Source organism: Ambystoma mexicanum, chromosome 13, assembly GCF_040938575.1.
Source record: "Ambystoma mexicanum isolate Mex_15411 chromosome 13, UKY_AmexF1_1, whole genome shotgun sequence".
Classification (NCBI taxonomy): Eukaryota; Metazoa; Chordata; class Amphibia; order Caudata; family Ambystomatidae; genus Ambystoma; species Ambystoma mexicanum.
Window position 1 is genome coordinate 432,081,771 of NC_090938.1, and position 26,570 is coordinate 432,108,340.

General features: G+C 48.3%; 1 protein-coding gene across 1 annotated transcript in view; it reads right to left on the reverse strand.

The window, feature by feature from the left end:
* Positions 1-20,227, reverse strand: part of LOC138520421 (olfactory receptor 10A7-like) — an 81,954-nt gene extending 61,727 nt beyond the window's left edge. Inside the window, exons 1-2 of the mRNA XM_069632820.1 lie at positions 20,213-20,227; positions 18,606-18,764 (exon numbers count right to left, since the gene is read on the reverse strand). Coding sequence (XP_069488921.1) covers positions 18,606-18,764; positions 20,213-20,227 — 174 coding nt within the window. The remainder of the gene's footprint in view (positions 1-18,605; positions 18,765-20,212) is intronic.
* Positions 20,228-26,570: the final 6,343 nt, after the last annotated feature.

Sequence of the window (26,570 nt, forward strand, 5' to 3'; positions counted from 1 at the left end):
TAATGGAACGAAGGAGTTTAGCTTCCAATTTTTGGAGCCACTCAATTTCCCGAATTAACAAGATCTCAAGAGCGTAAAGGATGGCAAGGCATATGCTTGTTTTATAGATTTGTATGAACCCTTCTACATTGGGGGCGTGGCTTGATGGCTACGTGAGAGGACGTTCCTTGGAGGAGCTCCCGATGATCCGATCCAGGGGAAAAAATGATGGTTTTTGGCGGACTTTCGAGCCCACGGTGCATCTAAAGGCGTATGAAAGTGGGGGCATACGGTGCGTGCCCTCCCCAACGGCGGAACTGCATATTCACGGAACTAGACCCCGAAGAAGTTGGCGGTCACGCAAAGGAAGGGGAGCACCCAAGATGGCCGCCTGTGGACAAAGGGCCATAAAAGGTCCGACGAGCTGAGGAAGACAAGGTTGGTCGGAACGTGGGCGAGCCCAACCAGATAGACGGGTCGCATACGCCTCGGGCTGAAAGCAAGAACATAAGGGCCCCCACTGTAGAGGCCATGGGTTGCGGCGGGCTAGCAGAGTGAACCCAGGTTCAGCGAAACCTCGCTGAGAAGGGGCCGGCGAGCGAACCCGGCGAGGATACAGCAGGGCGCGTGGGCCCAATCGACGCAACAGGATGTCTTCCAAAGTGGTGCGACCCCGGATCAAGCAGCCTACGATGGAGACCTATGCTAGGTCACCCTCTGGCGCGGAAGGGGGCAAGAGCAAAGAAACCCCTGCGGCGGCGACGGACCCATTGTACCATCCAGGAGGTGCTGGCAGCAATTGCTGACTTGAAGGTGGCCTGGGAGACGAAGCTGGGCCTGGCCATGAAAGAGTTGCAAGAGGGCCTAAACCTCAAGATAGGAGCGGTCCGAGAAGAAGTGAACCTGTTGCACCAGGATGTGCGAGCGATCGCAGAGCGCACTGGGGAACTGGAGCAGGAGTTGGCCCCGACAGTGGAGGCGTGTAATACACACGCCAAGGAACTTCATGCCCTCGTGCAGCGAGTGGGCAATTTGGAGGACAGAGCAGAGCAGGCAGAGGGGCGCGCCAGGCGCAATAACATTCGCATAGTGGGGGTACCGGAGGGATTGGAAGGATCGAACCCCACGGACTTCGTTGAAACCATGCTTTTGCAGGAGATTACGGGCAGAGAGCTGACCCAGGGGTTCGCGGTCGAAAGGGCGCACAGGGCCCTGACCAGGAGACCGGCCCCAGGAGCCCCCCCGCGGCCGTTGATTGCAAAGATCTTGAACTATCGTGACCGCGAGAAGATTCTCGAATTTTTCCGGAAAGGGGGAACAATAGAAAGGGGGTCAGCGAATATAACAGCGTATCCGGATTACACGCTACTCGTATAACAGAGTCGAATGAACTTTGGAACGGTGAAGAGGAGGCTCAGAGAAGCAGGCCACCGCTACATGTTGCTTTACCCCGCCAGGTTAAAGGTGATCCACAAAAACAGATCCCTCTTCTTCGAGACGCCGAGCGACACGATGGAATGGCTGGATATGCAAGGTCGACCACAGGAATCGGATGCCCACACAGAAGCGGATGGAGATAAGTAGCGCGCTGCAGAGGCACCCGTGAGGCCATAGTTATGACATTGGGACTAGAATATAGCTTGATAATGTGCTTGTGTGGGGGAAGTCACGGCATCTGCCGGCGGGTCCCGTTGAATTCACTTCTCCTAAACAGATGACTGGGAGCTCCTGGGGAGCAACCTCTACACCCGATAGTAGTACACTTAGTTAGGTCACCGTTAGATTGGTGACACCTCGCTGGGTCCTTGTTCTTGGTCACGAGACGGGTCCAGACGTGGGTAGGCCTGAGATCCAGGGATGGAGCTGGGCTATTGTTGGGGTTGGTGGGGATGGGGGGGGAGTTGTGTGCAGTGGTGCGAGGTTGGGGAGGGGGGCACGGTTTGTTAACAGAAGGAAAGGAGCCAGGAAACGGCCCTACATGGGGAACATTATGGGGAGGGATGGGACGGAGATAGACCGACTAGATGGCATCGGGTAATCTCAGAATTGTGACCTGGAATGTACGGGGCCTCAACAGCTACCTTAAACGCAACAAAGTGATGATGTATTTAAAGAGGATGCGTGTGGACATAGCCCTGCTGCAAGAGACCCACCTCACTAGGGAAAGGCTGGAGGTGGTCGGGAGGAAATGGAAGGGCACCGTTGTGGGGGCGGCATACTCGGCGTATGCCAGAGGGGTCGTCACTTGGGTGGCGCCCCATGTGCCATTTCGAGTGCTGGATTCTACGGTGGACCCGGAGGGTAGAATGGTGGTGGTGACTGGTCTCTTGGAAAACAGAGAAATACACATCATAAATTTGTACGCCCCCAATAACGATACAGCGGCTTACTTTAGAACCATCTACGGTAAACTTGGCCCCCTGGCGGGGGGTGCGGTAGTGTGGGGGGGGGGACTTTAACTGTACCATAGACCCCAGTATGGATAGGTCCAAGGACAGAGCTGGAAAAACCACACTGGCGGCTAAAGCACTGAATACCCTACTGAAAGACCTAGGCCCAGAGGATGCGTGGAGGAGGCTCCATCCCACGGATAGACAGTACTCACACTACACAGCGCCACATGATTTGTACACAAGGTTAGACTACATGTTTGTAACAGCCGGGATAATGAGAGAAATAGAAGGAGCAGAATATAAGGCCCGAGTGCTGTCGGACCATTCACCTTTGGTGGTAGACTGGAGACACCAACCCCCACGCCCGCAGATCCCTACATGGAGACTTAGGACCGAGGCTCTGCAGGATGAGGGGTTTTGGGAGGGCCTGAGGGACGCCATTGAAGAATATTTTGATACAAACACGGGAAGCGTAAGCTCTGTGGGCACACTGTGGGAAGCGTTCAAGGTGGTGGTGCGTGTGGTAGCTATTTCCCAAGTCAAAGGGCGGATACACGCAGGGGGCGATAAGCCGGGCAGATTGCTGGCTTGGCTGTACAAGAGTGAGACCCCCCGCTCGGTGATTAGTGAGATTCAGGGCGAAGGAGGTAGCATATGCAACACCCAGAAAGAGGTAAATGAGGAATTCCTTAAGTTTTACAGACACTTGTATGAGGACACGGGGGAGGATATGGGCCAAGACATACTAGACACATTGGGGGACATTGAGCTGCCCACCTTAGATGATCTAGAGCGCTCTGAGTTGGACGCACCCGTCACCTCGGATGAGCTGGAGGTAGTGATTCGGAACTTGCCCACTTGCAAGGCTCGGATGGGCTGCCCAGCGAGTTCTATAAAACATACCAGCAAGAGCTGCTCCAGCCACTGCTTGCCACTTTCAACGAGGCCTATGAGAAGGGAGAACTCCCGTTGTCCCTCCGTGAGGCTGTAATCATCCCACTCTTGAAACCAGGCAAGCCGGCCGTGGAGCGTGGGTCTTACAGACCGTTGTCCATGCTCAACCAGGACAGCAAAATACTCACGGAGGTGCTGGCCAATAGACTGAAGAGGGTGATCAAGAAACTGATACACCCAGATCAGACGGGATATGTCCCGGGCAGGAACATCACCGATAACCACCGGAGGCTACACCATGTCATAGACCAAACTGAGGAGGACACGGGCGAGCTGGCTATAGTGCCGTTAGACGCGGTCAAGGCCTTCGACTCGGTACGATGGCCCTGGCTGAAAGCGGTCCTGAAGGGGTATGTAGTGGGACCCGGATACCTCAGATGGGTACAGTTGTTTAACAGCACCCCGATAGCGAGGGTCAAGACAGGGTCCACGGTCTCAGACTCTTGGCAACTGGGCAGGGGGACCAGACAGGGATGTCCCTGGTCACCTATGCTATATATACTGGCATTGGAGCCGCTGGCAATATGCCTGCGTCAACAATATGGGGAGGTGGGCATAAACACGGCCAGTGGAGAGCATTTGATATCATTATATGCGGATGACATGCTCCTTTATTTACGCTACCCAGAAGAAAACCTACAGTACGTCCTAGAGGTGATAGAACGGTACGCCATCCTCTCCGGTATATCGGTGAACCCTGGAAAGTCCAGCCTGTTCCCTTTGGGTAGATATAGGAATGTCCCGGTGCAGAGGCTGCCTGTTCTGCCAATACCATGGCAGCCCATAACATTTAGGTATCTGGGAATAAACATTTACCACGAGATCGAGACAGAACACAAGCACAACACAGAAAAGGCGATAGAGGGGATTAAGAACAGTATGGTATTTTGGTCCAGACTGCCCCTGACCATGATGGGGAGGGCGGCCTTGCTCAAGATGGTGGTCCTGCCTAGACTCTTGCACTTTTTTACAAACGTCCTGTTTCTGATACCCAGAAGCCTTTTCGCAAAACTTCACAGCGTGTGTAGGGGTTTTGTGTGGGGCAGCTCTAGAAATAGGGTGGCTCTGTGGAAGCTCCAGAACCCGTGCGACAGGGGGGGGATTGGCCTGCCTAACTTCGAACTCTATTACCTGGCGGGGCAGTTGCAGTACGTGGCCAGGTGGCTCTCGACTGAAGATTCGGCGGAAGCTAGGCTCCTGCGCGAAGATACAGCCCCATACTTTTTGATGGAAGTGGTGTGGTTGAGCAGAGATAAACTGGTGGGCAAGGGGAGGTTACTGAGGTTGGGCTGGGAGATCTGGCACAGGACATGGAAGATTGGGGGGGACTCGGAACCATACTCCCAGCAGGCCCCTTTGGCGGCTCTGTGTGGGAGCGACTCCCAACTACTTGAATCGGTCCGCAGATACTGGGAACAGGTGGGCCTAGCCACCCTCGGGGACATATGGCAGGAAGGGGAGGCGGTGGACTTTCAGCGACTGCAGGAAGAGACGGGAGTACAAGGTGGCCAATATATAACCTAAACTAGGCTGGTGAAAAAGACTAGAGAAAGATGGCCGGAGACAGTGCTCGCGGAGGATCCAGATGCCTCCCTGGAAACCATGTATGATGTATCGGAGGGCGGGCACCAAATATCGAGGATATATGAGCTCCTGCGGACAAGGGCAGGGAAGGAGTTGCTCCAATTGAGACAAGATTGGGACTAGGAGGTGGGAGGACCCATGACGGATGGGCAGTGGGAACGGGCCCAGAGGTACCATAAAAAGGTGTCCCGTAACGCTAGATTCCAACAGCTTCAATTGTATGTTACCCACAGGGCTTATTTAACCGCCAGGAAGATTGCAAAGTTTGGGGGATCAGCTATACAACCATGCCCCAGGTGTGGGGAGGTGAACGCGGGACTGCTACACATGTTTTGGGCTTGCCCGGAGGTGCATAGATTTTGGAACGAGGTCAAGACGAAACTGGCTGGCGGGGGGGTGGTGCTGGACGTGGAATCGGCCTGGTCGTGCTTGCTTGGACTATTCCGTAGACCCTGGCATTTGAAACACATAAGCAAGATGAAGGATCTGGCCTATGTTTTGGCCAAACGTAGGATCGCCATGGGCTGGAAGGCGGCCCATAGACCTAGGGTGGAGTTGTGGTGGACAGACCTCTTGAGATGGGCGGAAGCTGAATCCGTAGTCTGGTTTGAAGTGGTCACCAGGGGGGGCGAAGAAGAAGTAGGGCCCTTGCTGGCCTGGCGGCAATTGGTGGCCTCGTTGGCAAACCCTCACCAGGGTGACAACGAAACAGAGGACACGGTTGATGGCAGTCTAGGTAGTGAACCACCAAGTGATGTTCCCGTAGATGATATGTGAGAACTGGCTCTAATTTAAAGGGGGAGGGGGGAGTTGGGGAGTTTGAAAATGTGTTGAAATATGATGCTTTCTATGTTTTGAAACAGTTGTAGTGTGTTTGTTTGACCTTAAAAAATAAAATAAAAATATTTATAAAAAAAAACCCTTCTACATTGCTGCCACCCATGTGTTCCACATGTGAATTTATGGCTGCCCATCTCCTCCAAATTTTGGTACAGATGTGGTCTCCATATTGAGAGGCCGATGGGGTAGACCATATTGGGAAACCCAAATAAAGAACTTTGTTAACTGTGACCACGGTTGAGCTGTCCAAGTGCCACTGAGTTCTTTAGTTTAATGTGGGAGTTCTTCAGCACATAGTTTTTATTTTGATCTTCTTTATAACCATGAAGTTTTCTTTCGCATACTGATTTAGGGTATTTAAAGTACGCTGGGGACCAATCTGTGTTTGATCAAAAATTATAATGTCGGGGGTGTGTGGCCAATCACAGAGCGATGTGGATGTGAGCTCCCAAGACTCCTGCGGCCGCCCAAAGAAATCCTGAAATATCCTGCTATTTATGGAAATTCCCATAGTCAAATCACACCAATCGCCAGATGAAGCTGCAGAGCATCGCTGGGTGAAATATCAGCCTTCACGGACAATTCCCCGCGGATCGGGAGGCCCCGGATCGGGCCTTGCACAGATGCAAACAGATGTCCTCAAAATGGCTGCGCACTGTGGGAGATAGCCTGGAACCAGGGAAGCGACTATGAGGCATTGGCTACAAGAAAGCATTGCAGCCCAAGACTGCAGGGTCAACAGCATTAACGTACAGCTGAGACTGCTCCCAAACCGAAGCAGTGGATCCCTTGCCTGTCGCGGCTATACGCTCTCCCTCGATCCGTAATCCACACGGTTGAGTGGTGAAGATAGCACTAGCGCCGCTTCGACACGGCGGACACCCAGTCCCAAAATAAACCCACTGAAGTCAGAGCAACGAACCTCCGAGGCTCCTGAGCAGACCGAATTGTGCCGACCTGACCTGATACCCCGCAGCGCGCCCTGCAGAGGAGGCTCACCTGGAACGCAGAACCTGAGCCGAAAGACCTGCTCCACACCTCCCCCACCGGGAAGACTGCGTGGGTGACCCACGGACCGAGGGCTGCCTGCCTGCGGCGGTGCAGGGGGGGGACGGCATTCCTGCTGAGAATCACCCGATCACGGGGCCGTGCCTGGAGATGGTAACCCCGACACCCTACCTCCCCCAATCACAAGGCCACCCTGCGCTTCAGAATCGCAGCCTGGACAGCTCCTATGTCGACCAACAATAAGGTGGTGCTGCCATACTTCTGCCCCTGCGGCGCTCCATAAACAGAGGCGCGGATCGCTGTGGAACCATCAACGCTGCCACACACATACTGAAACTCCCACAACATCGGAACACCCAGCAACACGGTCGGTGAGTGCTTAGAAAATCCTGCCACACTACCCCACAACTGAGGTCCAGCACTGAGGCCCCAGCACGACACCTGCTCCCCTGAAGGTGGCTCCGACCACTACCTTTGCGGCACCCGAAGCGTAAACAGTGATCCAGAACCCTACCTCTCTCCCCATGTTGCGATATGACTGCTGCCAACAGTGGCACAAGCTGAACACCTGAGTGATCCTGAGGCATATTCACAAGTAGATGGAGGTGTGCTCTAATACCACCTCCGCCAACGCATCTAATAGCACGGCATGAACACAACCCCCTCTTGGAGAATCAACAATGGCATATCTGATCATCGGTGTATGATCACCTAGTGACCTCCTACATCAGCAGTGCCTCTGCCCCAGCTATCATCCCGAGGCACATGCACCCTGAATCAAATACCACTACGTGCAAAGAGGGAAGCATCAACATCAGACTCTTGCCACAACTACTGTGACCCTACGCCCACGCCGACATACAAACCCTAGCCCGTGTGGGCATAGGAGAGGACACAAACGGAGTGTGTGAAGTGGAGCCGCAGGGTTAGCAAAAGGGTAAATTCAAATAGGCCTTGCGCTTTCCGGGTGATCCCCTGACAACACTTGCTGCGACACCACCTCTCCTCTCTCCTATGCACTGGCAACTTTCACCACCCTTGAACCGCCACAACGGCCTGGACGGGACAGCTCCTTCCCTCCTTTGACACAGCCGTGCCTGGTACTCTGCCACCAAATCCAACCTCAGAACTTGGGTACTCCTTCATGGTGAACTGTGCACCAGCTGAACAACCATGGTCCTTTGCCCTGAAGAGTGCGGGCCATAAACCTGATTTTACTAAGGGACGATGGCAAGACAAACCTGACCCCTCCACTCTACACACCAGGCAATGAAGCGACCTCTACCACAATAAAGTGCCTGAAAGCCCCGACCACTGCGCTGGGCACCCTCTCCTTGACCGAGGAGCAAAACGGCAAAGAATCAACAAACGGCAACTGGACAAACCGACCCATGGTGAACCACACTAAAATCACCCACCACCCGACTACTCTCCTACATGGACACGACCAAAGGTCGAAGCGACTGACAACAAACGCAACGGAAGCAAAATGAACTGCGAGACTTCGACCTGACTGGCTCTGAAGAGCCCCAGCACACAAGCTCTGTGACCTCATCACCACTGGCATAAGGTAGACATCAATGAACCGCAGTCCACGTGCTGACCAAACCTTGCCATACTTCGAAATCCATCGAGGAAACCACCCACTCTATGCAAAGGAACTGCCCCCCTGAACTGGTAATTACCGATCAAACCCATAATGGGCAAAGTCAAAGTTAAAAAGGGAACCACCCAGTGCAGAATCGATCAATACACCACAACGCTGTCGACCTCTCCGTCAGATCAAGACCAATCACACGATATGGCAGACACAGGTAATGCTCTATCCCTTAAAGATGTCATGGCTGCAATCGCCGACTCACGGGCATACATGGAGCAAAAAATGGATGGCATCAGCATGGACGTCTTGCTTCTTCGACACGACTTGCAAAAACTAACCTCCCGTACGGGAGAGGCCGAACAGCGCTTCTCGGGAACAGAGGATGGGCTGCGGAACATGGAACAGCGCATGACCCGTGTTATGACATGCCTTAAAACACTGGAGGAAAGAGTCGACGAGGGAGAAGGAAGATCGAAACGCATCCTGGGCCTGCTAGAAAAGACAGAAGGGCCGAGTATGGACCTATTTCTAAAACAATGGCTGACAGACTTATTTGAGCCCAAATCATTCTCCAAATTATTTTACATTGAACAAGCCCATCGTATGCCTTCCGGACCCCCTACACGAGGTGCGCCAACACGCACGGTAATTGCAAAATTACTGAACTACAGGGATCGTGATGCACTACTTCAAATGGCCCGCACTATGGGAACGATCACACAGAATGGATCCCGAATCACCTTTTTCTCGGACTATACTAGAGAGGTCCAGAAAGTCAGACAATCTTTTGACCAACTCAAAAAGCATCTCCAGACCCTGAATGTGAAATACGGCCTTCTCTTCCCAGCACAGCTTAAAATATATCATCAAGGCACAACAGTACACTTCACAGACCCCAAAGACACATGGAGGTGGGCGGAGCAACACATTGAAGGTGACTGGAGTATGGCAAGAGCTAATAACAACAGGAGACCCCGACCGCCACCCGATCGAGGCCTACCAGCCCTGCCACCAGTAACGCAAGATCCCGACCCACCACTTCAGGTTGGGGTGGAGTATAGGGAGGGGAAAAGGGAGAAGTTAATTGTTAATGCTTTTTTATTTGCTCACGGATCCATTGCTCAAACACATACACACTCGGCTCATGCTACCCATACAATCAATCTCATGGCACAGACAGCCTACCAACATGGCCGGCCACACAACCACACCACTAAATGCCCAATATGGTAACACCTGCAAACAACCATAGGAAGCTGAAACTCCTGACTTGGATTGTCAACGGCCTGGGCAGCGGGATCAATGGCACCTGGTAACACAGTTCCTGAATAGACACACACCTGACATTGCTCTCCTCACAGAAACACACCTGGCGGGTACGTTGTGTGCCCTATTCCGATGCACAAACTACCGCATAGCAATGCATGCCAGCTTCTCCATGGGTTTGAGGGGAGTTCTGATACTAATACATAAGAGACTTCCCTTCAACCTCTCCAATGTAACACAGAACACGAGTGGCAGATATGTTCTCACACAGGGTACACTATGGAATCTGAACCTTGCAATCCTATCAGTCTACTCCCCACCCACACTCATTGCTGACTTGGTCCACGACATCACACCCATAATTACCACCAACACGGCCGACATATGGGTGATGGGGGGGACTTCAACGAAGTCATGGACATAACCATGGATCGCACACACCTATGAGGCAGAAATCCAAACACTAACACCAAACTGGCCACCTTCACCTCAGCGATTGGGATGAAGGATGTATGGCGAGACCTACACACATCCGAACAAGAATACTCTTATCATTCTGGAGTCCATGCCTCACTTTCGAGACTGGACTACTTCGTCCTCCCAGCCACAGACATACACAGGGCTGTCAACGCAATGCTTCTTCCTCGATGCATCTCAGACCACTCTCCCTTTCTAATCGAACTCACAACAAACAGACGACTCCACCCCCCCCCAGCCCCTCATGGCGGCTCAACAGGTACTACCTTGGTTTTCCAGACTTCATTTAACATATACAAAAGAGCACCACTGAATACTTTGAAATAAACACCAGAACGGTGGACAACCCCGCGAAACGATGGGAGGCTTACAAGACAGTCCTTCGTGGGGAGATTCTCTCCTGGACGTCGGCACATAGGAAAGCCCACTATCAATCAGTAATAGCTGCAGAGCAAGAAATGCTACAAAAAGAAGCGACCTATGTTGCCACTGGGTCACCGGACATACACCGTGCCCTCCTGTTGGCCAAGGAACGCTTACGCAATATAACCCTAGATAATGCTAGACAGGCGCATTCAGAAATGCGCACCAGGTTGTACAAATCTGGCAACAAAGCCGGCAAATTGCTCACCTGGCTGGAGCGCAGGGACGAGGGCCACCGACAGGTCAGGGACCTTAAGACGGCCGATGCTGAAATATTGCAAACTGATCGAGATATTGCAAAGGGCTTTGCAGATTTTTATGCTGGGCTCTATTGCTCTCAGAAGAGCCCTGCGACACAACAGTGCTTGATGAGATCACACTGCCGCAACTAGACACGACACAGAAAACACTCCTCGACTGAGACATTACGGAAGATGAGATCACAACAGCCATCTCACAACTGCATCCAGGGAAAACACTGAGACCCAACGGCTTCCCGATTGACGTATGGAAAAAGCTGAGGGGAAATACATTGGCTTCACACCTACTCCAAATGTTCTTACATCACAAGAGAAAAGGGACCCTGTCACCGGACCTCTAAAAAGCGACCATAATTGTTATCCCCAAACCAGGCAAACCCCCGAACGATTGCAGTTCGTATAGGCCAATATTTCTAATCAATGGCAAAACTAAAATCCTAGCTAAAGTCCTTGCAAATCACCTACAAGGAGTCATAATCTCACTGATTCATCCTGACCAATGTGGCTTCATGCTGCAAAGATCCACGCTTATGAACCTTCGCAGGCTTCTCCTGGCATTAGAGGGAGCCCCCACCCTCCAAGACTCCTCAGCACCCCTGGCCATTGATTTCGACAAGGCCTTTGACTCGGTCTTCTGGGAAGCCCTATGGGAATTCATGCAGCAAATGGGATTCGGGGAAACCTTCATAGGGTGGCTCCGACTCCTGTATGACTCATTGAAGCAGAGGTTAGAGTGAACGGTTGGCCATCACGCATCTTCCAATTACACAAGGGAACGAGACAAGGATGCCCCCTGTCCTCACTATTGTTCGCACTATTCATCGAACCCCTAGCAATACTTCTGCGGCACACAACATCGTGGAAAGGCTTTTGCTGCCAGGGAGGCACGGAGGATTAAGTCTCCCTATACGCTGATGACCTCCTACTGTACTTGGGGGACCCGCTCCACTCATGCCCCAAGGTCACAAGATTACTTGAAAAATATTGGTACTTCAGTGGACTGAGAGTGAACTTGTCTAAATCCATCTTTTTTCCACTGAAGTGAGCAGGACAATGTACCCCAGTGAACTGCCTGTATCAGGTCGAACTGGAACAATTCTGATACTTAGGAATCCAAATCACAGCAGATCTCTCACAATACATAACAAAGAACCTACACCCGATCACAGAAAGATTCACCAAGGACGTCCAACATTGGGCACTACTGACAGTACTAGGATGAGCCGCACTCTTTAAAATGTTGGCTCTCCCACGCTTCCTATATGTTCTTCAAAATACCCCACTCCACGTACCGACCCTGGAATTCCGCAAAATTGATAAAACCATCAGAACACTGCTATGGGGAGGGGAGCGAGCACGGATAGCGCTACAAACGCTCCAACGCTCCACATGGGAGGGTGGTATCGGACTACCGCATCTACAAACTTATTATTGGGCTGGGCAAATGGCAGTAATCAACGATGTGCTACCTGGGAACAAAGAACTAGCCCACATCTGAGCACAGATCGCGGCGATGCAAGATATGTCCCTTCTAGAATGTCGCTATCAAAAACAAAAACCTTTATCTCCGCACACGATGACAACACACATCACATCGGTATGGCACAACTCCCATAAACACATAGGCTGGACCGGGAAAATCACACCAATACAAACTCTATGGGACAACAAAACTTACCTGAGCTAGACAAGCTGCCAACATGGCCTTGGTGGACTTCCAGGGGTATAACCAAGATTAGCGATGTTATTACAGATGGTAAAGTACTGACTTTTGAAGATCTTGCCAATCGCTTCAATCTTCCCAACACGAAACACTACCACTACCTCCAATTGTTACATGCACTACGCACACACCTCCACCTTTATCTAACATGCCAGATTGCACACCAATAGAGGGGAATATAGTGGTCGACCACGTAGCTGTTAGGCTCACCTCCATCATGTACTATGCCATGTCCTCCTTCGCCACAACCGAACTATGCAATCTGAGACTCAGATGGGAAGCTGATGTTGGCCTGCTACTACCTGAGGACTGGGTTTCAGTACTAATGTACCCACGTGAATCCACGATCTCAGCTAGACTTCGACTGATCCAACTAAAAATCCTACACAGGGTATACTACCCACGAATAGCACTCTACCGTTGGAACCGAGCTACTGACCCTAACTGTTTTCAGTGTTCGCATAGGGAGGGCACCTTCTACCACATACTCTGGGAATGGCCAAGAATCCAGAGATACTGGCAATACTGTTGCGACAAACTCTCTGCGGTCCTTGGCCGCACCATCTCTAGAGACCCTAAATTGTTGCTACTGGGTATCGAGGAGGAGGGAGATGCAACAAGATGTGAAAAACTGTTTCTTTCCACAACCACAGGCCTCATCAAGCGTAATATAGCCAAGGTATGGGGTTCCAATGCCACCCCACACTTTGCAGACTGGGTTACAGATGTGGACATGTGCATGCTAATGGAACAACGTATCTATACCGCCAGAGGATGCCCCGGGAAGGCAAGACAAATCTGGCAGAAATGGGCAGATGCACAATGACTAAAAAAAGTGATACCAACATATGGACGTATGAGTTTGAATGTGCCATGTGTGACAGTAACTACATCTACAAAGTAATCAATATGTGCCTTGTTTGTTTGTTTGTTTGTTTATTTGTTTGGCCTTGGCCTATACATTGTATAATCGAATGTATACATGTTCAAAAACCAATAAAGTGTTATATTAAAAAAAAAATATATATATATATATATATATAATGTCATCTACATATGCCATTACAATAATGTTTACTACATTTATGGTTGGGGGAAGTTTCTGGGTGACCTTAATGCGTGTTCCATATCGGCTGTGTAGAGGTTGTATAGTATGGGACCCAATGCACAGCCCTGTTTGAGCCCCAGAAGAGTGGAGGTATATTTTGTCAGTGATCCCTCCTGATTAAGGCGAACCGCTACCGTTGTATTGTAGTAAAGTGCTTGTATATAGTACAGTAAAGCGCGATCGATACCCCAGCCTTTTAATTTCCCCCATAGCCTGCTTCTGGAGACCAAGTGGAAAGTGTTCGAAAAGCCGACATAGCAGCAATAGAGCTCATCCTCCCGTTTTGGATGTAGTGCCCTTAAGTATTGTAATGTTGCTATGTTGGTGGTTGTAGTGTATGGTTTCCCTAAAACCTGTTTGGAATGTGCTGAATATATTCTCTGTTTCCATACAGGTATTTAGTTGCTCCTTAAACCACATTGGCAGATATTTTCTGGATGGCGTCCATCTTCGCCAGCCGCTGGTAGTTCTTTGGATTGAGTCTATCCCCCTTCTTAAAAATAGGGATCAGAAGGGACTGGTGCCAACTCTCAGGAATTTGTCTGGACTTGAGTATTTCCCTGAAATATAGTACCAGAATTCTCGCCCAAAGGCTCGGGTCGGCATTAAAAACCAGGTTAGGGATGCCATCCGGCCCAGTGTACGGGAGGCTTTAGATTTTATTATAAGCCATTCAATGTTCCCCTGTGTGATCTCATCCTCCAATTTTGCTCTTGCTAGCCGGTCGACCTGGTTCCACTCCATTAACCCCCACTGTTCAGTCACCCGGTCAATTTGTTCCTTAGGAGAGTACAGATCTTGGATATGTTTAATCCATGTTTCCTGTGAGATTGGATTGAGGTCAATCTGGGGGGATGCATTTTTAAAGCTGTTGGAATGCCGCCAGAATTTCACCATGTTGTCCAATCTCAGCCATAGGAACACATTTCTCCAATTCACAGACCTGATAGATGCTTTGTGAGTTTTAACCCAGTTTCTGTATTTTGGGGCCACATTTGTAGCTCTCTTCCTTTTGGTATCAGGGGATAGCTCCTTATTTCTTTTAAGTGACGCCTCAACTCTTCGGTACTGTTTCTTTCTTTCCAAGATGACTGTGTCAAAGGGCTTGTATGGACAGTCTGGAAGTTTTTACTCTTTACTTTGTCAGGTTTGGCATATGAGGATATCATCTAAACAATGAGTGTACCCTTACAAATTCTGTTATAAACCACAGAAATTTAAGGTGGACAGGTAGAATTAATTACTCGACCTGGCCTCTTAAGGTGTTGTTAAAAAAGAGGATGGGTTTCTTTATTCTAGAAATCCTCAAGATGAGTCAGCCGCTAAATGCATGTAACCACCCACTATTTCGTTATTCAGGGTGTTTCTAGAGATTATTTCTGAACATAAAGGAAGAGACAAGAACAAAGGGAGGATTTGTAAAAAAAGGTTTCAATTATGTGTCTTCAATACTTAATATAACAATGAAGGATAAAGGGAAAGGAATTCACATAGTGCATATCATTATATACATTACAGGTGATCAACAGAGTTGCAAACAAATGATTAAAGAAAATGCATATAACAAAATAAAACAACACAAAAGACAGTGCTTCGTAGTTAAATCACTAACAAAATAGTGTTCTTAGGAGAGGATTCGAGTACATGTGCAAAGTTCAAATGAATCCATTGCATCATAGATCCTCACTTGGATGCTTTAGTTTATCCTTGGTATAGCAAAGTTATTCAGTAGGGAAATCAATAAATGATGCAGGGTCTTTAGATACAAGATATCTGATCTCTGCCAAAGATATAAGGATATCATCTCCTTGATCATATCTTCTAGGTTCCAGTCCGCTGAGTTGAGCAAGGCACTTAAATTCCCTATATTTTGGATTAATGTGTCGTTCACCATTTTAATATCTCCTGAACAATTTCTTTTTTGATCCTGTCTTTAAGCAGGTAACTTCAATGTACATTTGGATTTAACTTTTTTCCTTTTTTCATTTTTTAATTATTTCGCTTAATTTTTCCTCACTTTATGTTTTTGCAGATTTTGCCTTTGTAGACTATACCTTATGGCACAGCTAGATTATTCTCTATTTTCTATTGCTTTCTGGAGACCCAGTTTGCTATGCACTGTGAGACTCCATCCTGCATCTTCACCTTGAATATCAGTCTAAACAGTCAGTGGTCAGTCTTTGTAATGACCTGGGTGGCCCCAAAAATGTCTTGAACTTTTCCACTGCCCAGTGGCAGCCTAAAGCCTCATTCTCAATCGCTCAGAATTTGATTTCTGGCCTACATAGTAATCTCGATCCATAGGCAATGAACAAGTTCTTCCCATTCTGCAAATAAAACAGAAACCACACCTATTCCTATGTATTTTACAACAGGGGTTGAAATAGTTTTGACGTTTCGGTCAAACTGTCCTAGAGGCCGGGTCAAGTCAATCTCTTTCTTAATCTCCTGAAATTCACTTTCACAAAATGTTTCCTACTTTAAATATTCTCCTTTCCTACCTTATCTGCAAGCAGTGGAATGAAACGTTGGTAGAATTCCATTGGCCAAAAATTAACTAAGGTAATTCCTAATCTCAGATCTCTTTACTGTCATGATAGAATTCACCAAGCCTTCTTTTGGATGTATTTCCTCTCTGAAATGTCATGTCCCAGATAATCAAGTTCAGTTTAACTGAATGTACATCTTTCCTTCCTCATTGTAAACCCTATTTCCTTTAAAATGTGTAATACTTCTCTGACATGTCCATCATTTTCATTTAAAGTTGGCCCTGCCAAAAGGATATCATCATGGAAGCACTATACTTTTGTGTGTGTTAATTCATAGTGCTTTGCATATGTGGATTTGTATCCCACCCACCTGGCCATCACTGTGAAGCACACTCAAATGCCAAAGGCCATAAAAGGTGTTTATTAAAACACTAATCAAGTTATAAGTGACATAGAACCGACACACAAAACAGTAGTGAATATAAGTGGGCTTTAGCAACTGCCATTGTAGCTGGCAAATGTGGAATACTCTTGTTCCAAGGTTCATTAGCACCCTGCATGGGTAAACCATACAATCAGGAGACTCAGAATGAAGGCTGTACTGTATGGTGCAAGTCCGTGTTCCGAGCAGCCTGGGCAGCCGGCGCCCCCTTCCCTTCCCTGCTCCCCCTCCCCCTTCATCTCTTAGCACTGGCGTAGTTTCCTTCACGGGTACTAAGAGTGTTTTTTTTGTTTATTAAAGCAGAAATGTACCTTACAAGCGTGGCACAACGCTGTGCAGTCTTGTTGGACAGTATTCCGTTTTCAATGTCGATGATGTCATATGTCATCAACATATAAAACGGACTTCCTGTCTAACAGGAGTGCATGGCGTCGGGCCACGCTTCTAAGGTAAGTTTATTTTTTATTTTAAATATACACCATTAGCACCCATGTAGACAACTACACAGGTGCTAAATGGTGATATGCTCTAAGGTGGGAGACCCACCCTGTAGATAATGGCCTGCCACTCTCATTAAGGGACACTCGCTGCGCTCAGGCGCTTAACTTCGGTGGTGGGCCATTTCCTACAGGGTGAGCCCGCCACCTCAGGGCATATCGCATCAATATGACCTCACAGAATTCTGATACTGATGATAGTGATCGCACAAAGGGGTACCTCAGGAGCAATAAGAAGAGTAAGTGCTGCAAGCAATATATATTTACATGAGCAATGAAATCATACAATAAATGCTAAACCAGAATGCCGTAATTTGAAAAATGTGAGCATCAAATCAAGTAGCATGAATAGATATGAGTACCCGGTAGCTACTTGAATTCATTTTGTATGTATTTCTGTTTTATGTTATGTGGTGAACCAGAAGGAACACTCAGCCTAGATATGGTCATGGTTCAAGAGTTTTAATCACATAAAAAGAAAAAACACTGTACTTGCTCTATTTCTATGAGGGAACGTTCCCTATGTATCAAGAGTAAAAACTAAGGGTGCTCATCAAGTCCAAATAAAAAGTCTACTGCATAAATCCTTAGTAGCTAACTGGCACCACTTTAGATAAATACCTGACTCAAAAGAAAAAGGAGGCTTGTCCAATAGCCTTGACTTGAACTTCTGCCTGGCCCAATTGTAGTTGACTTGTTCTACGTCTATAAAGTAGAGGGTACCAAATCATTTTGGAAAACCAGCAACTTTCTTTTGTAAGGGTTTCCCTCTCCCTCGGATAAGGAAATTGTGTCTTCATCTTGTAATGTTGCAAACCCCCCAGGACGACTTGAAAATACAGTTATTTCTTTCCCACGTTCCTAGCATTGGGACTTCCCAAAGGTCTGTCAGTTTAGGGTTCTTGCTTAGTGGAATAACATCGATCCCAGTGATATATGCACTATGCTGTGAATGTTGTAGAGTATTTTACTTCCTTTTACTCTGTTTCAACAGTGCCCTCTGTCTGGGGTTCTTTGACACTCTTGACAGTGACTCTAACTTTAATATACAACTCCTGTATATATTCTGACCCTTATTTAGTGAGGGCCATGTGCCCGCCTCACTCTTTTAGATTGGTGCACTTTATCAGCTCTTCCAGCCACCTTTTAAATTGCTTAAATCCCTTTTATCTATGTATTAGAGGGGCCAGGTGCCAGTTACGTTCTCGTGACTGTTTGCAGTATTGGCAGCTATTGCAGCCTTTCAGTACAATGTTTAATTGTTTACTCTCTGATTTAATGGAGGTGCGTGCCTGTTAAATTTATTCAGAGTTTAGTACCTGCGTCGGTTTCTGTGTTCCTAGAAACCCGCAGTTCTGTAGTTTGCTCACCTGCACAGGTTTATAGTGTCTCGTTCCTCATCGACACCTCTCTTGGTGGGAAAGACGCCAACGAGAGCTTGAGATCTCGAGCTCCTCTTTCCTCTTAGGTCTCAGTATTCTTAGCTGCCCGCCAGACCCACCACTGCTCATCAGTGGTCACGCCACCTGGGAAGACAGTTGTCTTTCCACCCTCTGTCTCACCTTGACCGGAGCCTCTTGCTTGGTTAAGTCACCTGCCGTCCTGTCTTCAACTAGCAGGTTTTCATCTGGCTTGTCAACGCGGCTCTGCGGTTTGACATAGCTCTGCCTCTCCAGGATGGATTGAGGTTGTTTGTTTGTCTGATAATTTTTCACAGTGAACTGTCCGCAAATAAATCTGCTCACATTAGAACAATTATCAGACGAGGAAACAACCCCAATAATTATGAAACCAAAATGCGGACCCCCCCACCCACCCCTACTTGCCTGTTTGCTCGCCTCCACGTCCTGTGCACCCCTGCAGCGTCATATCCATCCCTTTAATGTGGGTCGGATCTGATGCCGCAGGGTCCCTTTTTGTTTTTATTTTTTCCGGTCTCACGCCTCACATGTTGAGGAAGCAGGGGACACCCCCGAAACACTCCAAGGCCAAAAATACCGAACATGGGAAGGGGGGACACCCCTGCAACCCCAGCTCCACATGTTCGGTATGTTTTATAATCGACCAAATGGTACTGGCCGAATTCGGTTAAATGTACCATTCGATCAATTATAAACAAACATTTTGGCTAATACCTCCAGGACGTAGCTGCTCAAGTGACTCACCTCTTTGTAGCACTTGCCGCCCTCGCACCGTGGGAGTACCGTCTTCATTCACAAAATGTTTGCATGTTATACACGCCATCAAAATTAATTAAATGATGTCTGCCTTCCATAATTATGGCACTCTGGCGAAGTTCACCATTACCTGAAGCCAATACATTCACAGAAAGATCTTTAGGTGTTATAGTTGTAACCAGAAATGCAGGAGTTTTTCCAACATCCATATATGCAGAAAGGGTGGTTTGGACTAGGAGTTCCATGCTGGAATGGTAATCCTTATCCCCAAGAAGGGAGCTACTCCCAATGCTGTCCCACTTGCCCAGACCCCTGGGGAGGGTCTTGTGTAGCAGGCTCACCCCCCTAGCCTCAATGGGGGTACTTCCCTGTGAGGAGAAAGGACCAATTGTCCAGATTTGAAACAGTTATTACATTTAATATTATTCTGATAGTAGCCCTTTGTTTAAATCAATGTGAATCTGGTTGAAATCAGATTTGAACCCGTAATTGTCTATGGGTCAAACTGGTTAAGATTGATTCAAACTACAAACAAGACACATGCTCAGTTTGACTCCCCTCCTCATTCAGCTCATTAGGTGTCAAGTGTTTGGACTGATTCAAATCATTATTTTTATGACTCTAACCATAATTTGAATCTGTGATTTAATGATTTCACATCACTCGTTTAAATCCTTGGTTGGAATGGAGTGCATTGGCTGTTTCCACTTTTTCTTGGAATTGTTACATAACCTGAATCTTTGAGTTTTGCTTAGAAAATGGTATGTAGATTCTGAACAGTAGTTTGCCATTACTTTGGGCCTGGGTGGCTTTTTAAGAAGTGCCATTATTTAATGTTTCTGGCCTTTGTGGATAGTAGTTTGGAGTAAAGATGCATTGATCAGTTCCATCAAGTCATAAGTTGGAATGCCAATGTGGACCTTGATCACTGTCACATTCCAATATTCAGATTGGAGACAGGGCTTATTGATGTGTCCGGCAACAAATCTCACCTTGAGTATGGTCATTATTGAGAACAATGTCGATGACACTTCACTCTCCAAAGTCGAACTCACAGGAAAGGCGAATTAATCTGAGTTATCTTGAATGTGCTCCCAGATCTACTTGACCTTTTTCTTGAAGAAAGTAAGGTGTGCTTTGCCATGGACCTGTGGGATACATTTGATTCCTTTGTGTTCAGTCAGTTCTCAGAATCTCTTTAACTCAATGGTTACACATGGCTGTTGTTCACTGCCATTCATGTGGTGTAACCTTGGGTATTTAAGACTAAATGGGTGTGCTCTTGCCCATATGGTGAGCAGGGACCTGCACAGGCATCTTCCTTTCACTTATGGATAACTCTTTATCACCCACCATGGACAACAATTAATTCTCTGCATAAGATTGTCCCCTCCTAGTGATTACAGTGTCTTACTATGTAGGATCATTTGCAATGGAAAACAGTGATTTGCATTGGGCTAGTCCCTTCCATAGATAGCAAGGCCCTATAAATGGCTAATCCAACAAAGGTACATAATGTGATCCTTACTCCAGATGAAAAGTGGCTGGCAAAACATTGAAGAATCAAATGGGTGTTAGGCAGAATCACCTGCAGTACCCTTTGGGAACACTACAGGCAATTAGGACTACAAGTGTAAGCACAGTTTCACCTTTGGTACAATCCTGTACTACATGTGGTAGCGATGGCTGAGCAGCCAGACTTACCTCAAGCGTTTAAGTGAGCAGTAGAACAAGTTACACAAAGGACCAACCAATACAGTGATTCTAGTAAACACTTACTCAAGGTTTCTTAGTAAAAGAATATACATTTATTTACTCAATCATTTGTAAAACATTACACTAGCATAAGCAGCTCAATTTCACACACTAATACACCACACAAATCCAACCGTAAGTAACTGAACAAGTTTAGCTCAAAAATGAAGTAGGAGCAAAATGGCACTTCAGATACTTACAAAAGGGAGGAAAAGACAAGGTTATAAGAATAGACAGCACAAATACATTCATAGGCAGGGCAAAGGGTTTCAGTTAAATACAACCAGCACTTCTTCTCAACAGGCCTGGGCCAAAGTCAATGGTTCAGAATCTTTTGTATAGGATAGCACAGTTCTGGTATATAACGGTTAAGTCTTTGCCATGGATTTTTAAAGAATTTGGCTAGGCGAAAAGTTTGACGAATGTTTAGGGAAGGACAAGCCTTCGTAGTTGAGGAAATTTAATGCACTTTCTCGATGGCCGAAAAATATTTCAGGATCGCGTTTGCACAGTACCTTTTTAAATGAAGAAAGCTGTAGCTGAGGCAGTTGTTCCTGGCAGTTCGAGCAGATCTTGCTGTTCCTGGGCTTCAGTCATGGGGACTAGAAGGAGGACGTCGGGAGGTTCCTGCACTGCCCAGAGAAAAGGCCAAAAGCTGTAGCAAGACGTCGATTTTAAGGTTGGAGTGCCTTAAGGTCCCCCTGGTTTCCTTCCCTCTGACTATCCGGTTTTCAACAGCACTCTGCTGAAAATTCGACAAGAATAGGACGGTGTCCAGGTGGCTTGCGAGTTGGTTGTTCCCACCAAACTCAAGGGAAGAAGTTAACCTCGAAGGGCTTCTCTGTCGATTGGAGTTTCAGGCAATTTGGTCCTGCAGCAGGGCTTCACCAGTCATCCAGGAGTTGCAGCAGTCCTCTTCCTCTTCTTCAGCTCGTCTTTGGTTCTTTCGTTCCAGTGGTCGACTCTGCTTTCCAAGTCCCAGAGACCCACTTTTAAACAGTTTACCCCAATTCATTCAGCCTGGCTATCACTCACCCTGCAGGGTGGCTGTCCTTGCCGGACATTCAGCCAGCCAATCACACCAGAATGCATTCAGGTCTCCCAGGAGACTAAGCACAGGGAGTTTCGGGCACCTCCCTCACATCCTGTCCACCTCAGACACTCTGGCACCAGAGGAGGGCTTCAGCACCGAAGCCCGCCAAAGGGCAGGAAGGAAGGAACCGCACCTGGTTTGGCGCGCAGAGTTACACACAAGATTGACTTTTCCTAAAAGAAATGGCGAAAAAAGATGACCGGAGTCTGATTTTACAGATAGGTCTGGGGCGCCATATTGAAAAACATGGCTACCCCTGATTTTGAGCTACCGCTGTTAGCGGTCGCGAAAAACCACAGTAGATGATCGAAACCACTGCCACCAGCCATTTAAAATAGGAAAAGGTAACATTTTCCTGTTACATGAGTGTTTAGACTCAGGGGAAGTTAAACAACCCCTCCAGCACTCTATAGTAAGATAGGGTGTGCTGGGTCAGTAAATTTAAAGAGACCAGTCAAGTCAATTTCCCTTTACTTGCCCTGAGAGACAGGAGTCAGTCCCAGGGAAGGTATTTAAACCTTGGGGTGTCTGAAAGACACCCTTGTGCCACTGCACTGAAGGTGCTGTGTGACACATAGAAAAAGATGATGCCACTGGAGTTTGTTTAAAAACTCCATAACCAAAGAACACAAAAGTAAAACACATTGAAAATGAAATGTTCAAAGCCTCAAAATATAGCAAAAGAGCTGGAGGGCTCTAAGGTAGAGGGAATTTAGCACTTGGTGAAAATGCTCCCTAACACTGGGGTATATAAGTAAGCAGAGTATTAGTGAATATATTGGTGAGATGACAGGAAAATAATTTACATTGGTTAAGCACTGAGTGCAGTCCATCAACATAGATGAAAAAAGAACCTGATGAAGTTGTAACAAAACCATCCATAAAATGTTTCGTCGATGGTGCAGTGGTAATGCAGCATTCCATTTGCCAAATATTGAGACCAGAGTCACTCACATTTCTCCAATGAAGGTCTGCTAACGTAGAATTTTCACTGGGGAGCTATTCAGACATTGTGGGCCCGATTCTCAGTTAGTGCTAAGTACCGAAAAGGTTGTTAAAAGCGGTAATAACCTTTTCGATACTTAAGACCTATTCTGAAAGTGGCGCATTCTTCCGAAGTCGGTAGGAATGCTCCACTTTCTGAATACATGTGGCGGTTGCTAGGATGGGTTGGAAATCAACCAAGCAACTGCCACATTTGTTACCTGACTCTTTAGACTGGTATTCCTGTGGCACTCCTGCAGTTTTATATGTGCGCTAAAGTGGCGCACATATATGGTACCATTTTGGTGATGTTATTCTGGAGGAGTGACTCAAGAGGCTTTGTTGATGTGCATGGTGTATATGAACACTTTCATATACACCAAAGTAAGCAGCTTCAACGTTGTATCCTGCAACGTTGAAGCTGCTTACTTTGGTGTATATGAAACTCTTCATATACACCCGTGTTCTCGCCAGAAGTTTTGTAAAATAACGAATGTGAATGAAACATCTGAGATCTAGTGACATATCAGATACATGACGTGTCTAACGGTGCTTGCTATGGTTTCATTTGCGCTACCTGCTCAACAAGCATCTTTGTCAATTTTGTGTGTGCTGCAAACTGTTTTGAGGCCTCCGGCCTACAAATTACGCAGCAACACGGGTGTATATCTTCACAACTCCTTTATTAAACAGTAACTGCCGGCCCCTTAACTTTCCCGCTTTCCCTCCCCCTTGCCCCGCCCCCTTCCCTCTGTCCCTCTCCTTTACTTAAAGGGCCCGTGTCCCTTTTCTCTGCACAACACCCCCCCCTTACTTATCGTCGAAGTCCGTCTTTACATTTCTTCAATGAGCCGAGTGAGCCGTCTGGCTAGCCGGTGGGGTCGCTCGGCTCGCTCTTCCCTTTCATCCTCCTGGCCTGCCGGTAGCGGCGCCTCGGGCGGATCGGGAGGGGTCTCTGGGTCCATAGGGTCTTCTTCCTCAAGAGGCATGTCTTCATGTCCATCTTCTTGGAACATTCGTCTGAAGTATGACACGTTTCGGGTTATTTCACCCTGGTCTCCCAGGGCGGTGATCATGGGTCCTTTCACTTCCGTCACTATCATGGGCTCGGGCCGATGTCTCGAATCCGTTTTCCGGCATTGGGCCTTCCTGACCAGCACTGTTTCTCCTACGGGGATCAGGGGTTCCTTGACCTTCCGCTTCCGGTCAGTCCATTCTTTAGCTTTTTGTCTTTTCTCTGCTTCTCGTTGTCGTATCTCGTCGTCCTCCTCCGGCGTGTAGTCCACGAGTTGGGGAAGCCTGGACCTTGGTTTGTATTTGATCATAAGTTCGGCTGGGGTGTACCCAGTTGCCTCGTGGGGGGTATGCCGGTAGCTTCGTAGCATTTGTGAGATGGCTTGTGACATCGAGGCTTGGTCTGTTGCTGCTTTTTGGCGTGTGCGCTTAATGTTCGCCATAAATCGCTCCACCATCCCGTTGGCCTGGGGCCATAGTGGTGTGATCTTCTGGTGGTGGAATCCGAGGTGCGCCGCAAATTTCCTAAACTCTTCTCCTTGGAATGGGGATCCATTGTCCGTTTTCACTACGTTGGGGATGCCCCATTCGCTAAATACTTCGTCTATTGGGCCTACCACGTGGTGGAAGGCCGTGGATTGTACGTGCTTTACCAGTGGAAATGCGGAGTACTCATCTATGGCCACCAGCAGGTGACCCCCCTCTTCGAGTGGGCCGTAGAAGTCAAGTGCTACTCGCTGCCAAGGTCCATCAGGGAGCGGAACTATGCGCAGGGGGCAGGGCGGTGAGCCGGCCGCATTTACTTGGCAAGGGTTGCAGTGTCTTAGTATGTCATCCACAATGGTGTCCATGTGGGGGAACCACACCTGGTTTCTCAGTATCTTTTTTGTGTTCGCCGCACCTCGATGACCTTCGTGAGCGATCATGACTAGTGGTTTTCTAAGACTTTTGGGTGCTACCAGGCGGTTCCCTCTGAGCAGTGTGCCTTGGCTTGTTGTGGCCAGTTCGTTGTGTATTTTTTCCATTCTGGCCAGGTCTCTTCTGTCTACTTCCCCCCCTCTCCTGACTCGAAGTGTTGGTTGGCCGCCTGCCGCCACTTGTTGGTGTTGGTGAGATGGACGGCCGCCTTGATGGTGGGGTCAGCTCTGCTCTTTTCCGCAAATCGTTCGGCAGTGATGGCCGGGGGGAGGGCATTGTGTGATAGGTATGCGATGTATCCATCGGCTTCTCCTTGCATTGCGGTGTCTGGTGCTTCTTCCGGGTGTCGTGATAGATAGTCTGCTGGGTTTGCGTCGCCCCCGGGCTTGTGAATGATGGTATAGTCATATTCCTGGAGGCGGATGCCCCATCGTTCGATGCGTGGAGGCATCTTTATTGTCGGGTTGCCAAATAGGGCCAGCAAGGCTTGGTGGTCCGTAACGAGGGTGAACGTTTGTCCGATGACAAAATGATGAAATTTTTCGCACGCCCATACTGACGCCAGGCTCTCCCGCTCTGCTTGTGAGTATGCTTGTTCGGTGGAGTTGAGTGCGCGGCTGGCGTATGCCACGATATGGGATTTGGAGTTCTCTTATGGATCTGTTTGAGCTAGGATGGCACCAAGCCCCACTGGGCTAGCATCCGCAATGATTTCTGTTTGCCATCTCGGATTGAAGTATGCCAGTTGGTGATTGGCAGCTAGCTCTTGTTTTATTGTGGCGAAGGCCTGTTGGCATTGGTCCGTCCACTGGAAGGGTTGGTCTTTTTTTAGTAGCTGCCGCAGGGGGCATGTTAGTGAGGCGTATCGTGGAAGGTAGCGGGCGCAGTATCCCGCCAAGCCCAGGAATGAGCGGCGTTCGGAGGCATCCTGTGGGCTGGGCAAGTTGGAAATGGCGCGGATCTTGTCCGGGTCTGCTTTGATTCCTTGGTCCGAGAAGATGTGGCCGAAGAAGCATAGGGTGCGTGTGTTGATTTCGCATTTCTGGCTGTTAAGTGTCAGTCCGGCGTCCTGTAGAATGCGGCAGACTTGGTGTAGGGCTGTGTCATGCTGATCCTGTGTGACACCAAAGAAGAGGATGTCATCACTGTAATTGAATGCGTTAGGGACGGAGCAAATCAGTCTGTGGATCGTTTCCTGAAATATCTTGGCAGCGGACGAGATTCCAAAGTTAAGTCGTTTGTAACGGAACAGGCCCTCGTGGGTGGTAAATGTTGTGATGGGCCTTGATGCGGGGTCAATCACTAGCTGGTGGTACCCCTGGTTGAAATCCAATTTTGAGAATTTCGTGGCTTGGTTGAGCCTGATCAGCATGTCCTCCATGTTCGGGCCAGGGTGCCTTTCCCGTTGGATGGTGGTATTGGGGATCCTCATGTCCACACAGAGGCGGAGACGTCCATCTGCTTTGGGGACAACTACAAGTGGGGAAACCCACGGCGTGGGTCCTGTTGCCCTTTCTATGATGTCATTGTCCAGTAGCGTCTGCAACTCATGAGATACTTTCACCTACAGGTGGAACCCTACTCTC